Source organism: Cervus elaphus, chromosome 23 (genome assembly GCF_910594005.1).
Source record: "Cervus elaphus chromosome 23, mCerEla1.1, whole genome shotgun sequence".
NCBI lineage: Eukaryota > Metazoa > Chordata > Mammalia > Artiodactyla > Cervidae > Cervus > Cervus elaphus.
This window is the reverse complement of record NC_057837.1, coordinates 59,420,518-59,437,533: the sequence shown is the minus strand read 5'-3', so window position 1 is coordinate 59,437,533 and position 17,016 is coordinate 59,420,518. Positions and strand designations below refer to the sequence as shown.

At 56.0% G+C, this 17,016-nt stretch overlaps 1 protein-coding gene across 10 annotated transcripts in view; it reads left to right on the top strand.

Annotated features, from left to right (window-relative positions):
• SNPH (syntaphilin) overlaps positions 1-15,405 on the top strand; it is a 42,953-nt gene extending 27,548 nt beyond the window's left edge. For 2 of the 10 annotated variants that reach the window (XM_043883901.1, XM_043883903.1), the window contains 4 exons: positions 5,953-6,049; positions 6,743-6,850; positions 9,125-9,274; positions 12,290-15,405. In XM_043883901.1, coding sequence (XP_043739836.1) covers positions 6,000-6,049; positions 6,743-6,850; positions 9,125-9,274; positions 12,290-13,481 — 1,500 coding nt within the window. In that variant the 5' untranslated portion in view covers positions 5,953-5,999 and the 3' untranslated portion in view covers positions 13,482-15,405. Of the gene's footprint in view, positions 1-3,036; positions 3,116-4,553; positions 4,582-5,396; positions 6,050-6,643; positions 6,851-9,124; positions 9,275-12,289 lie in introns of those variants that run through there. The other 8 variants (XM_043883897.1, XM_043883900.1, XM_043883902.1 and 5 more) reach the window with 8 other exon arrangements.
• Positions 15,406-17,016: the final 1,611 nt, after the last annotated feature.

The following is a 17,016-nucleotide window of genomic DNA, read 5'->3' as shown; positions in this document are numbered from 1 at the left end:
CCAAAAAGGTAGTCTTACTTTGGACCTTCCATAGGTAGAACAGATACAAGAGGAGCCTCTCCAGGTGAAATGGGGAAGGAGGCCTCAGCCTACAGCCCCTTGCAGTCCCAGGGGCAAGTTCTCTGGGTGGTTTGAAGACCACTGGGCTCCATGCCCTCCCAGCTCTGGGATCTGAGTGTAACTACCGGAGACTACCCAGCACAGCAGATGCCTCCGCCCTCACTCCCATCCTGCTTGCATTGAGAGCCTTTGCAGCACGTGGTCAAGTTGTGGGTCTGCCCTGAGCTGTGCTGGGGTCGCCACAGTGAGGAGGGGTCCAGTGGCTGCATCTGTGGCTCCAGCTCTGCGGGAAGCCTGTGTAGGAAACAAGGAGCAAGCTGGAGACGTGCTGCCACTGCCTCCCGTTCCATGTCCAGGAGGAAAGGTCCTGGCTTTTGCTGACAGTGTGGAGAAGCGTAGTGGGTGATGAGGTTTTGAAGCCAGGGGAAGTTTACCAAACCCCTTAGCCATGAGCAGCGCTCAGAGCACTAACCTGGAGATCCAGAGAGGGTGGCTGGAACACTCCAGGCCCGTCTTTCACCTGCCACTCCTCTCTGCATTAGCGTTCTAGGAGCACCAAGCGCTCTGCAGCTTGACAGGTGGAATGTTCTGCCTTCTGGTGTAGTCTTGGCAGAGAGAGGATTTCACCCAAGTTCTGGTCTGTAGGTTGTGTTGCTTTGCTTTCCACAGCTGTGAGAGGCTTGAGTCATCAGACACAGATTGTTCTGTTCCCTTGGATTTTTGGATAGCTTTCTTCTTTTATTGATGGCTAATTCTTTGGGGGCGGGGGAGGATAATTTATGGTACATACAGGGACTTTCACTTAGCTAGCATATTAGATTAACTCAAGAGCCTGGTTTCTCCCCCATGACTCACTGATTGAGTAAAATTCCATCATGTCTCGCTTTGAAGAAGGCAGCTTCCTAATTTTACAGATGGAGAAACTGAAACCCAGGGGTTCTAGTCATTGAAAGGGAAGAAAGCATCAATTAGAACTCTATTATTTCATTCACAGCCCTAGAATCAGAGAATGTTGGATCCAGAACTGTCTTAGAGACCATCTAATCCAACCGCTTGGTCTATCATACGTGTCTGTTTAATCCATTGTGTTACTAACAGTTGTGTGTTGATTGTGTTTATTTTTATGAAGTTCCCCAGAGGGTGGTGTTCCCTGAGTTTCAACCTAAGCCATGGCATGCTAAGTGGTCGAGAGAATAAGTGACCGGTGAAGTCGCAGGAGGAAAGGCCTGCAGGGCAGACCCTAACACAAAGTGCAATGTATGCATGAGGACAAGGCCGGGCAAGGGCTGTCAGCTGGGCAAACAGCCTTTGCAGACATGGGAGCAAGAACAGGGCTTTCCTCGGGGATCAGCAAGCAGCTGAGAGCTGGTTGGAATCGGTAGAGATGAGAGGGCCTTGAATGCCATGGTCAAGAGTTTTGCCCTAGACTGTTCTCCCCTTCTGAGATGACCCATAATCTGTCTATGGAGTGTGTTTCTCTCTAAATAAATCCAATTCTTACCTAAAAAGAAAAAAAAAAGATGAGTTATGCCCTACGTTTTACTTAATTTAGGGCCTCTGATAAATTTCTAGGAGCCCCCATGCCCTTTTCTCCATTGTTCCTGGGCTGCTCTGCATTCATTCTCACTAAATCATGTCCAGCTCTTTGTGACCCTATGGACTATAACCCGCCAGGCTCCTCTGTCCATGGGTTATACTGGACAAGAATAATGGAGGCAAGAATACTGGAGTGGGTTGCCATGCCCTCCTCCAGGGTGTCTTCCCAACCCAGAAATTGAATCCACGTCGCCTATGTCTCCTGCTTTGACAGACAGGTTCTTTACCACTAGCACCACCTGGGAAGCCCATGCCCTGAACCAGGCCCTTCTAATTTTTTGATAACCTCCTAACTGGTCTCTCTTCCTTTCCAGCTATGGTCCACAAAGATCCCCTACGCAGGGCTTTCTAAAATGCAAATCTGATCATGTCCATCCCCATTTTAAGGCCCTTCCATGGCTCCCTGTTGCTCACAGGACAAGATTCTGGCTTTTGTGGCACTGTGTGGTCTGGCCCCATCTCCTTCTGCAGCCTCACTCCCACTGTGCCCCTGCCTCCACTAGGCCCCCTAGTTTCCTCAAGCAGCCACACTATTCTATTGAACTACTCACTGCCTTTGCCCAGGCTTCTCCATCCCTCCCATGCACTTTTTCTGCCTGGTGAACTCCTGTTAACCCCTTAAGGCCCAGTGTAAATTTCCTTTTGAAGACGCTTTCCCTGACCTTCCTGAAGACACTATTATGCCTTGAATGTTTCTCTCTCAAAGCTCACATTGCACTGCAGTTACCTACTACCCAAATCCTGGCACTTCCCATTTTTGTGTGTTCATTGTATGGTGGGCACTGGGCTAAGCCCCGTGCCTGAATTATCCCATCTCATCCCCACAGTAACCATATGAGGAGCTTTCTGTTATACCTACAGATGATGAAGCTGAGGCTCAGAGAAGTGGCATGACTTGCCCAAGGCAGGCAGCTAGAGGGTGACAGAGCTGGGATTTGAGCCCAGATCTCTTAGACTATTTCTGACTCTTTCCATCTCCCAAGCTCCCATTGTTGGGTGTGTGAGGGACTGATGAAAGGGGTGGATCCAACAGGGTTGCCAAGGTGTGGGCAGGATGGGGAAATGGGCCTGGGCTTACCCTGGGGTGGAGGTGAGGGGCGACTGTCAGCCCAGCTCCCCACGTTTAGGGGTTTCCTTTCCACCTTCCATTCCAATGGCCACCTGGGGATAGGCTTGTGGGACTCCAGGCCAAGCAGTTGGCATGGCAACAAACACCATGGCAACTTACCTCCTCTCTGGGGCTCAGAGGGGAGGGAGGACCTGAGAGAGCACAGGTGCTCACCAACACTTCTGGGCTGGATCCTGGGGAGGTGACTCCCTTTGGGCCTGGGTATCTTCTGCCCTCCCAGAGGGACTCCAGCCTGCAAGGTCTCATCCCAGCAGGGGAAATGCCACTTCCACCTCTGTCCCGGATGAATGGCTGTCTTTGGCCTCCCAGGAGACTGTCGGCTCCATCCAGGTACAAATGCCATCCCCTTGCCCCGCCTTTCCCCAGGCCAGAGAGGAAGGAAGAGGGAGCAAGAGAGGAGGGAGGTGTGGGATTGGTTGCCAAGCAAGGTAGGAATGGGGACAAAGCCCTCATTGTACAAGGCCACACGCAGCTCCAAGGCAAAGCAGGCCTGGTGCCTGCCTCCCAGGACTGGAGCCTAGAGCTCCACCCAGGCTTTGCGAGCTCCTTAGCAACACTCACCAGAGCTAGCTTGGAAGAGTGAGGCCTGGCCTCAGCTCTGAGTCCTGCCTCTGCTGAAAGTCCTCCTGAAGGCACAGCATCCTCCCAAAAGCCAGAAGTGATGATGGGAGGATGGCCGGTAAAGCCAGGCTGACTGGGGCTAGAAGCCAGGGTCTGTTGGACGTGCAGCTGTGTGACCTTGAACCCAAATGTGATAACAGATCCTGCCTCAAAGGATTTTTACTTGGAATAATGGGCCAAGTCACATAATAGCACTCAGCATGGTCACCTGGTAGCAGGCAGAAGAGTTTCGTCAATGACAGATGATCAAGGGTGAGATGAATTGGAGCATGGCATTGACATATATACATTCCCATAAGATAGCTAGTGGGAAGCTGCCGTATAGCCCAAGGAGCTCAGCTCCATGCTCTGTGACAACCTAGAGGGGTAGATTGAGGGGTGGGGGGATGGGAGGGAGGCTCAAAAGGGAGGAGATATGTATGTGCATATAGCTGATTCACTTTGCTATATGGCAAAAACTAACCCAATATTGTAAAGCCATTATCCTCCAATTAAAAAAAAAAAGACAGGTGATCCTTGAAGCCCTTGTCCACCCATGAGTAAGGACAATCAGCCTCTCCCCCATGCTCCTGGTTGAGGCCCTCCTGTGCCTAGGAGGTATTAAGACGTTGGTGGCCTTCCTGGCAAGTATGGAGGAGCACCCCTGTCCCCCCAGCCCCTGTCCCACGGTTCCTCCTCTGAGGGCCAGCCCTGCAGTTCCAGGAGGCCCTGCCTGGGTGGTTGGGGCATGGCGGGTGGAATGCATTGCCAAGCCAGGTCGAGCAGCTCAGGTAACAGGTAGGGTGCCGGCGGCTCCCGTACCTGGCACCTGACACCTCTGGGCAGACAATGCTGGCTGTGTCCAGGCCCTCCAGGGAACAGACCGTGTCTGTGTCCCAGCCAAGAAACAGGCCACCTGAGCAGCACCTTTGTTTGCTCAGGAGGCAGCCTTGCCACTGGCCAGGGCAGCCGGGATCCTCAGAGGCCCTGACGTGGGAAGGGGTGGTGCCCTGGGCAGGGGATCCAGGCTCCGTGATCCAGCCCCTCAGCATCTGGTGTTGGCCTGGCTGAGGTGTTGGTCCTGCCACACTGGGGCAGGGACTCGGGCAGTCCCTTCCCTCTCAGATCCCTCATCTGAAAAGGGACTAATCACAGCACTTCCTCATAGGGTTGTTGGGAGGAGTCGATGGCGTAATGTACGTAAGGTGGTTGGCACGGGGTTTTGGCGTGGTGTAGGGCTTGGCAACCGCTTCTCTCCCAGCATGAAGGAAGGTCCAGTGCACGGTGTCCTCGGCCAAGTCCTGTAACCCAGGCGACTGTCCTTAGTCCCTGCTCTGAGTGTGGAAGGAGGGGACTAGGGTCTCTGGAGCTGGCACAGAACTAGCATGTTGGCTGCAAAGAGTCCAGGCCCACCCCCTGCCCTGGCCTTCAGGAGCTCTGGGCTAAAGCCCAGCGCAGGCCTCCTCCCACAACAGCCAACACCAGCCCAGCATGGGGCCTCTCCCTCCCTTAAACATCTGTAAAGTTGCCCTCGGAACCCAAACCCCTACCCAGGAAAGGGCCCTAGGGATCCCCGGACAGGAGCCCAGGTCTGAGTCTCCCTACCCACTTGTCAAGAGGGCCAAGAATGGATCTCTGCAGGCATGGTCACTTCCTACTGGGTCCAGCCTACAGTGATGCTCTGAATGGGTCGGGGCGGGGGGTGTCTTCTTCTCCCATCTGTCTCCTTCCTCATTTGCTTTGAGCCTGTACCCTGAGTTCCTCATGCATCCCAAAATGAGCATGCGCATTTGCATGGATGGGCAAAGGCATGCCTGTGTGTAGCATGTGGGCAGTGGGGGCAGGGCGGGCACGGGCTGAATGTCCTGCTCAGGCCCCCTGAGCATGTTCCCTGAGCTCTGTGCGGCACGCCTTGGAATGGCAGGGATGCGGTACCTTTTCATGTTCATGTGTATCCATATGTCTTTCTACACGTGTGCTGGTGTGTTGGTCTGTCTTGTCTCCCCTATAGACGGGAAGCCCTGAGCCTCGCACCAACAGGCCCTCTGGGAAGGTGACGTCGAGACTAGCCCAGCCTAATCTGGGCTTCCTGGTGATGCTCCAGGAGTCCTCCAGCCTGCAGTCCCCTCCAAGGAGGAGGGTGGATTGACCAGCACAGGGGTGGGGGGTCTGAGAGTCAGGGGTCTGGGGGCCCTGGCTCACAGCCGGACTCGGTGCTGAGCTGAGCCAATCAGGAGGCCCTGCCCCAGTGTCCGTGTGACCTGGGGGGAGGCCTCTGCTCTTCTGGGGCACCATCCACTCATCTGAGGACACGGGGCTGGACTGATGATTTCTGGCTGTCTTGAGGCTCTGACGATCATGATTTTAAGTTGGGTGGTGGGACCCTGCTAAATTCACTGGTGGAGGCAGTTGTGGGCAGAACCTGGCCTGCCAGCCCCCCATCTGGTCCCGGGTGTCCTGCTGAAGGGTGAGAGGAGAAGCCATGCCGGGCAGTGGCCCCAGCGAGAGGATGACGTGGCCGGGCCCGGCCCTCCCCACGGCCCCCCCAACCCGCCCTCTCTCCTCAGCCCCGGGGACACCGCCCATCCCGCCCCTCACCCGGACCCGCAGCCTCATGGCCATGTCCCTGCCAGGCAGTAGACGGGCCTCTGGTGGATCCCGCAGGTGAGTCTCCCCCTTGCCCAGAGCCTTGGCCTCTGAAAGTGGGGGGAGGGGGTCTCTGCCTCCACTCCACCATCTACTTGTCTTGGAGCAAGTCATTGCCCCCACTTTTCTCGTCTTTAAAATGAGCTTGCTGACGCTTGCCTCAGGAACTATTTAAGGGCTCAGATGACACCGTGGATAGAAAAGTTCTCTGAAGACTTAAACCATTGGATCTCTCCCATCATTAATATTGTTGTTCCATCCTCATAAAGACATCATGTAGCCTTCCACCCAGGCTCACCTGGCCTCCCCGTATGCCCCTCCTCCTGCCCCTACGCCTGCCTGCCCATTCCTCTCCACCTCCGTCTCAGTTCATGCAGGGCCCTTTCCTTCTGGGCTTGGGGGACCCTGGACATTGAGGACCCTCGGTAGGGGTAGCTGGGCCCCACCCTTGGCCCATAGCCCTGCTCAGCCTCCACCTCTGCCCTGGGGAGCCAGGAGGACCTGCCTCCTCCTGGTTTTCCATCTTGATTTGCACTGTCTGTTCTGTCACCCCTGTCTGTTCTGTCCCCCCCACCCTCCCCTCTCCTTCTCTCCCCGGCGGTGACCCCAAAGTGGGGGCCCTCTGGGCCGCAGCGGCCTGGCGGTGTTCGCCCAGTGTCCGCAGCTGCCCACCATCCAGAACGAGCACCTGCCTCTTCTCCCTGCCCCCAGGCGCACCTCTCCGCCCGTGAGTGTGCGGGATGCCTACGGTACCTCTTCTCTCAGTAGCAGCAGCAACTCGGGCTCCTGCAAGGGCAGTGACAGCAGCCCCACGCCCAGGTAACCGGCCCCTCCCTCCCGCCTCCCAGCCCGCGGGGAACCTGAACGCCTTGGGGCCTGGGGGGTGTGGGTGTTCTAACCATCCCCAGCTCCCTGGCTGTGTGACCTTGAGCAGGTCCCTTCTCTCTGAGCCTCAGTTTCCCATCTGTAACATGAATATGATCATACCCAGCTGCACGTAACCAAAGACATTGGCTGAGACAAACTAGGGGTGATGCTTTCAGAACAAGGGGCCAGAGGTGGGCGACTCCCCAAAGTGTCGAGGACCCCACCTCCACCATCCTTGGTGTACAGCTGGCTCCGACACCTTCAGGCATCAGGTCCACGTTCAGGGAAGAAGCAGGCAGGAGGCCAACCCTCCCTCCCCCTACGCCAGGCTCATATTTTCTGAGACAGGACATGTTCCCCAGTAAATTTTGTCTACACTGTGCTGGTGGGTGCAGGTGTGACTGACTGGCTGCAGGGCCACCCAAGCAAAATGGGAGTTCTGTCAGGGAAAAGGCAGGAAGCTGTGAGTTGAGGAGGTCAGGCCGTGGTCTGCTGGTGGGACTGGGGTGCTCTCTGCCCCTGGGTGAAAGCCTTGGCCCTCCCGCCTCCTCTGGGTGGGAATTCTTTCTCCTTGGCACTGGTGGGACCTGGGTGTGCTCACCACACACACACGTCTGCACAACCCCATGCAGGGGAATGTGGCTGCTGGGAGTGGTGTGTATCCAGCCTGCCTCCACCTCAGGGTACAGCTATGAACAGGTCGATGCTCATAGCACATCTGGGCTCGCATGTGCCTCTAGAGCATGAGTGGGCATGTGTAGATGGGAAGGATCCACCTGCATTTGTGGGAACAAGTTCATGAGCTGGTGTCCTAGAATAGTTGACCCTGGTCCAACAAGGGGGTTGGGGCACTGACCCCTTGTGCAGTTGAAAATCCACATATAACATTTGGCTGCCCCAAAACATAACTGCCTACTGTTGAGCAGAAGCCTTTATGACATAATCAGTTGACTGGCACATATTTGGTGTGTTATATGTACTATCAACAATATGCTTACAATACAGTAAACTAGAGAAAACAAAATGTTACGAAAATTATAAGCACAAGAAAATATGCTTACAGCACTGTATTTATTGACACGTTATGTTTACATTGTTTCTAAGATGAATCATCTGTCAGTACAGCAATATTGTCTTATATGACACAAAGTGCTATAGGAATTATATGTATCACTAAGACTAGACATCAAAAATGAAAAGATCATGTGAAAAAGAAATTCATATTTACTTACAAGTATAATGATGCATGTATGGATAACAATACACATTGATAACAAAGAAGCAGCAATACGATTGCTTCACGGTAGCCCAGCCTATCTAATGAATGAATCATTATCAAAATTTTATGGCATACAGTATTACAGTCATATTCATAATATAGTATGAGAAACGTTGTTACATTTTTCTAAAAACCACTTACAGTGATAACAGGCTGATATGCAGTTTCTCCAATTACAAGAGAAAGGCATACTGTAGGGTAATGTGATCCTCTGAAAGCACAGTTGTAGAACAGTAAGAAAACTTACACACTATTAATTTTATATTTACTATCACCCACCTTACGCCAGGGAAAGGACAGGCTACCACTTCGGTACCTGCCTTACACAGAATGAACGCTTAGGAGACGGTGATGACAACAACACAGAGCCAGCTCATATGGTTCTTGCGGTACAGTTATTAGATTTCCACACCGAGTCACTCACATATATCACAGATAAGTCCTTACCCACCAGGCAGGCCCCGGGATAATTACAAGGAGAGGGAGGCTTCTCCCTGCCTCAGCCTTATTCTCTGGGATGGGAGACTCAGCCCTGGGCTGCAGCGCTGGGATTGGGTTGACAGAGATGGCACTGCCCTGGGTGGTACCAGGCTTGTCCACACGCTCTGTGACGTATCTCCCCACCCCGAGCTACAGGAGCCCTGACCTCCCCACCTCGACGCTATGCCCTCCCCTCAGAAGAACCTTAATAAAACCCACCTTCCAGAAGGGCCGGGTGTTCTCGTGCCCACAGGGGCACAGGGGAAGGCCTGGCCTGCAAGGCGCTGGAGGAGGGGAGGGGGTATCGGGCACCAGGATGGGTGGACTGGGCTCCAGGGTGAGTGGGCGGGGGCACCGGGGTGAGGGGGCGGGGCACAGGGATGGGCAGGTGGGGCTCCCTCGCTCCTGGAGGCACAGCGCATCGCCAGGCCCTTCCTCCCTCCCCGCTGACGAGCGCCCCCTGGCAGGCGCTCCATGAAGTACACGCTGTGCAGTGACAACCATGGCATCAAGCCCCCCACCCCGGAGCAGTACTTGACGCCCCTGCAGCAGAAGGAGGTGTGCATCCGGCACCTGAAGGCCCGGCTTAAGGACACGCAGGACCGGCTCCAGGACCGGTGAGCGGAAGGCCAGGGCCCGCGGCATCTCTGGGAGGAAGGAGTGGCTGGGGGCTCCATTCTCCCGCAAAACCCCATCCGTCCCTTCCCTCCCTCAGCTGCTCCTAGAAGCTTCAGGTGGCTGTTTAGGGCCAAGCCGAAAGCGGTTTCCCCGGCCTCCCCGCCTCCCTTCTCACTCCAAGGCAGTGCTCTCTCGGTCGGAGCCTGGCAGCCCCTTTTGGCCACTTCTCGTGCCCTGGCTCCTTTCTACCTGAGGAGTAGGAGCCCAGGGCATTCTTCCTGGCTGACCTGCCCCTGGGGTGGGGGGGGCGGGGTGGGGGAGAAACAACCTGTTAACCCTCCTTGGCCTCCTCCCAGGGGGTCACCAGGGGCTCCTGACCCATCGTTCAGGCCCAGGTGCCTTCTTCCTCATCCATTGTGAGAAACCTTTCTCTGAGCGCCCACCCAGCCCAGGGGTCTCCCAGGAGACCCCATGAGCTTGTCTGAGCTCATTCTCCAGACCCGAGGGCCAGTCCTGACCCTCCCAGCCTTCACCTTTCCAGGCAGACAGCTTCATCTTTATGATGGAAGCTGCAGGGCTGCCCTCTGACCTCTGCATCATCTACCCATCTTCTCCAAACTGTGTGGATTCAGATACACAGCTAACTCTGAGCTGGACAAGGTGCCAGGCAGGGCACTGGGGGTCAGGGCACCATGACTATGCCTTCCTTCATCTTTTCTTTTTTTAATATAACAATTTTATTGAGATATAATTCACATACTATACAATTCACTTATCTAAAGTAAACAATTCAGTGGTTTTTTAGTATATTCACAGAATGGTGCAACCATCAAGAGTATCTAATTCTAGAATGTTTTCATCACTCCAGACAGAAACCCTGTTCCCAGTTGCAATCATGCCCCCATTTCTCCCCAAGAACCCCATCCTTGGTAGCCAGTAATCTTTCTCCCTCTGTGAATGTGTCTATTATATATATAAAATAAGTAAATAAGACTACATCTTTCTTGACCAGAGCTCTGCCAAGTAACCATTCAGTATGTATTTGTTGTGGTTTAGAACTTGAGGTCACAGGTGGCATTCTGTGGGCCTCCTTGTCTGTAGAGCCGGAATTTCTATTTCCCGTTTTCTTCTCAGTGATGCCCTGGGCCTGTTTGGCCATTTGCTCCGATGTCCTCAGGGAGCAGACAGCCCATTTCCCTGCTGCCTTTCCAGGACTGCCCTGTGGCTCAGAGCAGGCGACCTGCCCTGTGTGGTTTGGGCAGGATGCCCTGCTGTGGACCTGCCTGCCCTCGGCTCCCTGGCCTCTCCACCCATGACTGGTGCAGTAACTGTGGCCATTCTCTACTTGCTGTCTTGTCGCCCTCCACACACGCTGCGAACAGTGATGTTCTCATTCCTGCAGTAGCCTGCCTGCTCCTCAAAGACGGCTTTTCACGCTGTGCTTTCATACACTGTATCCCCACTTCCAAGATGCACTTTCCCCCCATCTCACTTCCTTGGCAAACTTATCCGTCAAGACCCAGTTCAAACATAACGTCCTGCAGCCCACCTGAGATGGAGGCAGGGCTGGGAAGCCGCAGCTCTGGGGTCCTGCCAGCTCCAAGGAGAAGAGGGTCCAGCCCAGCTGATCATGCCCAGTCCCTTCTTCCAAACTCACCCTTCCTCCCAGGGCTCAGCGTCAGTGAGCAGGGTTACCCTAGAGTGAACCCTCCACCCCGAGGCAGGAGGAGTGGACAGTCTCCCCCACACCTGTAGGGGCTCTGAGCCCCTCCGAGTTCCCGCTGCCACCGCACCTCCGTTGCCGAGCTGTGCCCTGCTGGGCAGCCCTTCCCCTCTGTTCCCTTCCAGTTGATACCATTGCTGATCTTGTGGCCCCTGCAGCACCCCAGGCCCAGGCCTTTCAGTGTTTTGCAGAGTGAGATTCCTAGGCCCATTTCCTGAATTTCTAATCCTCCTTTGAAAAGTGCACGATGCTGGATCTGGGTTGGTCCCTCTGCTGGCCTTATAAACCCCAAAGTGATGGACATGCCATTTGGATTTTATTTATGTGAATGGAGGGTTTGGGCTGAGTGGCTGCATGCAGGCCAGGTTCAGTTCCATGAAAGATTTTCCTTTCTTACTGCTTTTGGCCCATCCTGATGAGTTTCACCCTGGCTTTACCCCTGGACTAGATAGCATCATTTCCTACTTCACCTCCCTCCCCTGCATTGCCCCTCAGATTCATCTAAGCCTTAGGGATTTTAAAAGCCTGAGAGTTTCTGGCCAAGACTCTTCTGACAGTCTGTGTTGCCTGCTCTTGCCTCTTCTCTTGGGAGGAGTTCTGTGCCTTTTTCAGCAAATCTTCTGGGCCTCTCCTCTCAACACTACTTATAAGAAGGACACATCCAGCACAGATAAAAGACAGCCACTCTGTTCTCCTTACTCTCCTTGGACTCATCCACCACTTCTCACCCCTCCCCTGGAGGGAAGATGTAACATTATCAACTACATTCGCGGCAGTAATTTCTCTCATAAAAACAAAGTGGTTTGTCACCCTCTCCCCGCAGTTGCTGGCCAAATAACCCTCCACTGAAAATTTCCACCACCGGCTTTTGTAGGAAGTCACATCCTCTGGGCAGAGATTTTAGGTTTCATCTTTGTGGTTTTATGTTAAGAGTTTTAAATGGATGTGTTAAGTTTTTATAGCAATTGCATTTTTAAACCGAGGTCTTCATCATCAACTCTTTTCTTTGGGTAGTGGATGTCAAAGTGGACAGTCGTCTGCATTTCGGCTCTGGGGTGGGTGGGAATGCGACGGTGGCTTCTTGTCCCCAAGGAGGAGGCTCCTCTGTCCTGACCCCTCACCCCCCTCCCACCCCCACTGCTTCTCCAGTGGAATAAAGAGGATGAGGAAGGAGACATCGAGCCGTTCCTTTGTTTTTAGTGCTTTTGTCCTTGGGGACAACCCCCTCCTTGCCTGTCCTCAGTGGAGTGACCGGCCAGGTGATGAGCGCAGGTGTCTCGTCCGCTCACAGGGACACGGAGATAGATGACCTGAAGACGCAGCTGTCTCGCATGCAGGAGGACTGGATTGAAGAGGAGTGTCACCGCGTGGAGGCCCAGCTGGCCCTGAAGGAGGCCCGCAAGGAGATCAAGCAGCTCAAGCAGGTCATCGACACCGTCAAGAATAACCTGATCGACAAGGACAAGGGGCTGCAGAAGTACTTTGTGGACATCAACATCCAGAACAAGAAGCTGGAGACGCTACTGCACAGCATGGAAGTGGCCCAGAACGGCTTGGCCAAGGAGGACGGCACGGCCGAGTCGGCTGGTGGCTCCCCGGCCCGCTCTCTCACCCGCAGCTCCACCTACACCAAGCTGAGCGACCCCGCTGTCTGCGGCGACCGCCCGCCCGGGGACCACCCTGGCACCTCGGCCGAGGATGGGGTCGACAGCGGCTTCGTGGCCAACGATGACACCCTGAGCCGGACGGAGGCGTTGGAGGCCAGCAGCCTGCTGTCGTCAGGGGTGGACTGCGGCCCCGAGGAGCCCTCATCTCTACACAGCTCCTTCAGCCTGGGGCCCCGCTTCCCCGCCAGCAACACCTACGAGAAGCTGCTGTGTGGCACGGAGGCCGGCGTGCAGGCCAGCTGCATGCAGGAGCGCGCCATCCAGACGGACTTCATGCCATCCCAGCCTGACCTGGACACCATCCTGGAGAAAGTGACCCAGGCCCAGGTCTGCGGGATGGTCCCCGAGTCAGGGGACAGGCGCCCAGAGCCGGATCCCCACCCCCCGGGGCCCAGAGACCCCAACTCTGCAGTGGTGGTGACGGTGGGGGACGAGCTGGAGGCCCCGGAGCCCATCATCTGGGGGCCCACCCCACACCGCCCTGGTGCCCACCCAAACCCCAGCCCATCGGTGAGCGTGGCGTGCCCTGTGGAAGAGGAGGAGGAGGCAGCCACGGCCGAGAAGGAGCCCAAGAGCTACTGGAGCCGCCACTATATCGTGGATCTGCTGGCCGTGGTGGTGCCCGCCGTGCCCACGGTGGCCTGGCTCTGCCGCTCCCAGCGGCGCCAGGGCCAGCCCATTTACAACATCAGCTCCCTGCTGCGGGGCTGCTGCACCGTGGCCTTGCACTCCATCCGCAGGATCAGCTGCCGCTCGCTGAGCCATCAGGGCCCGAGTGCTGCTGGCACAACCGCCGGAGGCAGCTCCCAGCTCTGAGGAGGGCCGGCCCGGGCAGGAGCTCCCACGGCCCAACTACCGATTGTAGGGGTGCCGCCCTCCCTCTCACACCTTCCCCTGGGGCATCATCTTATTTCTTTAGTTTGGGGTTTGGAGGTGGCTTTTTCAGGATGATAACCGTGTCAGAGGCTGGGAGTGAAGGTTGGGGAAAGGTGTCCGAAAACTGCAGCAGGAGAGAAGGGAAGAGAGACCACCGGCCGGGAGGCCCGCTGATCAGACACACTGCAGAGAGAGAAAATGGCGAGGCCCCCACCCCAGCCCCCCTGCCCACCCAGCCCCCCACACAGGGCAGTCGCTGCTCAGGAAGTCTCCCGTGTGATGATCTGGGGAGGCCAGCCTTGACTTGTCAGCCCGGCCTCCCCATCCCCCGCCCGCAGGTCCTGTCTGTTTCCCTGCGTACCCCAGGCCTTGTCTCCCAAGCCACCCCTTGCCCTCAGCCCAGGCTTCTGGGCCAGTATTATCTCCTCAGATGGTGGCAGCTGTGACCCAAAGTACAGGCAGGGGACTGGGACTCGGAACAGGTCTGGAACCACTCGGCGTGCGCTGAGCTCCAGCCTCTTCAGACTGCTCCCCACTTGGGATTTGGGAGCGCAGTCAGGCCACGGGCTGGAGGAAAGATGGTGATGGGCAAGAGGTGGCAGAGGGCAGTATGGGTCCCCTGTCTGTCTGTTCATCTCAGATCTTCCCCACCTCACTTTTCCTCTTGGCGTTTCTGAGGGTGTCAGGTCATTCTTCTATGAGAGTCAGACTGGCCTGAGCCCCAGCTCCCATCTGGAGACTCTGCCAGCACAAGAGGAGATGGGGCTGGCAGCTCAAGGGGGCTCCTCCAGTCTCTGAGACAAGGCCCTGCAGCCTGGGAGGCGGGGCTGGGCTCAGCAACCCCAGCTGGTTTGACTCCAGCCCCTGGAGCTTGCCTGAGTTTCTCTGGGGACCTTAGGACCAACTTCTTCTTTGCACTATGTTCATTTTGGGGCTTGGTTCTCATGCACCCCAGGATCTCCCCTGAGGTGGCTGCCTGCTTTCTAGGATGAGGGTTCCCAAATCTTACACCTATCTGCCTCTGGAGGAATATCCAGCAGGATGAATGGCAAGATGAGGTGCTGAAGCCATGATGTCCGTCCAGGCCAAAGCAGGGTGCCCTGGAATGTCTCCTAGGTTGGAGTGGAGAAGGGCTCTCAGCCCAAGCCCAGTCAACCTGGGAAGGTTCACTGGCCCCCCCCTCCTTCCCTAGGACCATGTCTGGGTCCCCCAGCAAAGCTGCTGACACTTTATTAACATTCTTATTTTACAGAGTAAACCCATTCCTCTTCCCCTTCAGGGCGTATACCTGTCTGCTCACCCCACCCGCTCTTCAGAGTTATGCCCTACATTGGAGCAGGGGTGGGGAGCATTGGTGGGACTCTGTGTCTTACCCACCCCTCTGGCCTAGGGGGGCACTCTGGTTCCGTCAAGGTTGCTTGCCCACCCCCGCTGTTTCAGCAGCTGTCCCCTGACTCGTGGACTATGCCCTTCCTCTCTGTGTCCTCCGCTGGTGCGGGGGATGCCTGCATGCCCTGGGGGGGCAGCCAGCCTCACCCCCAGGTCGGGGGGGAGCCCCTCAGCCACGTGCTTCGTGCCTCCGAAGCCCCCCGTCCTCACTCCAGGCCTCAGACCTGCCATCCTTTGTGGAGCTCCCCCCGATCCCAGCCAAGCCAAACCTGAACTCTGGGGGCAGGGCTGGGCTGCCCCACAGGACCCTGGGGTCATGACGCGGAGGGGCAGTGGACAGCCCCAATCCAAAGCCAAGCCAAGACTGGCCGTGGACCCCGCCTCATGCCGTGTACTCACGGAGCTGCGCAATGTCTCCTTAGAAATAGTCAAAAGCTTTGCCGAGAAAATAAAGGTATGACTATATTTGACAACATAAAATCTATATATTTTTCAGCCCTGGAATCTAGTCGAGCTGCGTAGCCCCTCTGCTCCTGTCTGCGTCTTGCTGTCTGTGGCCTTCCTACTGTGTCTTGTGTTTTGGTGGACGTGGTCAGGGCCGGGGCCATGGTCCACGCTGTCCCTAATTCTGAACAAGCCCCTCGGGAAGAGTGTGATTCAGGTCTGTGGACAAGGGGAGAGGACCTGGTGCCACCCTCTACTCTTGCTCTGGCTGAGACCTGCCTGCCTGGTCAGAGGGGCCCCAGCCCACTCCAGGTCCTCTCTTTTGTGGGGTCTGGTGGGACCTTCTACAGGCTTTGTCTCTTGTCAATGGAGGAGGCGAACCTTCGGCCCAGGCCCGGGACAGGTGCTGGGACTGTGTCAGCCGGGCTCCAGCTCGTGCCTGTGTGCGTGTGTGTGTGTTCAGGATCCCGCATCTATGCAAAAGGGGCAGAGCTGCCTGGGCGGCTCTGGCGGTGAGAGGCAGCAGTCCGCCGGCTCAGGCTCCAAGCCCAGACTGCAGGGCCCAGAATGTGGGGCTGGAGGCAAAGCCAGGGCCCCGGAGCCTCCCGCTGAGTGCTCAGCCTCCAAGGCTCCCCTTTTCCTTCCTGCTTAATACCTCCTCCTGTTGGGCTGTGACCATCTCTCCTGCCCTCCGCTTCTAGAGCAGAGATCTCTGGGGTCTCCCCTCTCCCCAGCCTCTGGCTGGAGCTGATTAGATCCTGAGCAACACTGTTCTCAGGAATCACCTTCTGGAACTGCCGGTCCCTTGGACCCCCGCTGCCAGAAGTGGCTTCCCCTCAGTTGTGGGGTCCAGGCCAGAGTTGGCCCTGCTGCTCCTCTGGTCCAGACTCAAGCAGGAATCAGAGTCCGGGGCAGGACTCTGCTCAGAGAGCTGGCCTCAAGTGAAGTTTATTCCAAATATCTCCCAAGGGGGTAACTTAGCTTTTCAATGAACACCATTCCCAGTTGCCAGTAGCACCGGGGTACCTGGCAGCACCTTGGGGGGGCGGGGGGCAGCGCAGGAGGCAAGTGACAAGGTTCTGGGGTAAAGGCCTACGGAGGGGCCTCTGCCCAGTGAACTCATGACCCCTCTGTGACCTAGGGGTCAGTACAAACAACTCATAGTGCACTGTTATATTCAGCCATGCCCTTGACAGAGAATTCAGGGGACACAGGAAGGGGGTGGGAGGTGGGGAGGGGTCTTCACTTTTGTCTCCTTTGTCCTTTTGATCTGACAGAGTTGTACCTACAGCAGAACAGCTCTGGATTAAAGCATGAAAACACAACCAGATCCATAGCCTGTTTTCTTTATATTGTGTCTTTTGGGGCAGTGAGGGGGATGAAGGGGGCTCACGCTGTCCCTACCCGCATGGGAGTCAAAACTCACACCCTGGAAAGAGCTGAGTGGGCAGAGATCTTTCCTGAGGTAGAGGGAACCTGAGAGCTGCAAGCTGGCTCAGCTCTACCATGCATCTGACCCCTCCTGGGGGTCACTTGGCACCCCCTGGGTGTCAGCCCCATTGGGCCCTGAGAGTGCACCCATTTCATCCTCTCCAGCACCCCTGAAGTGATTCTCACACCTACAGATGCAGAAGCCAGCTGG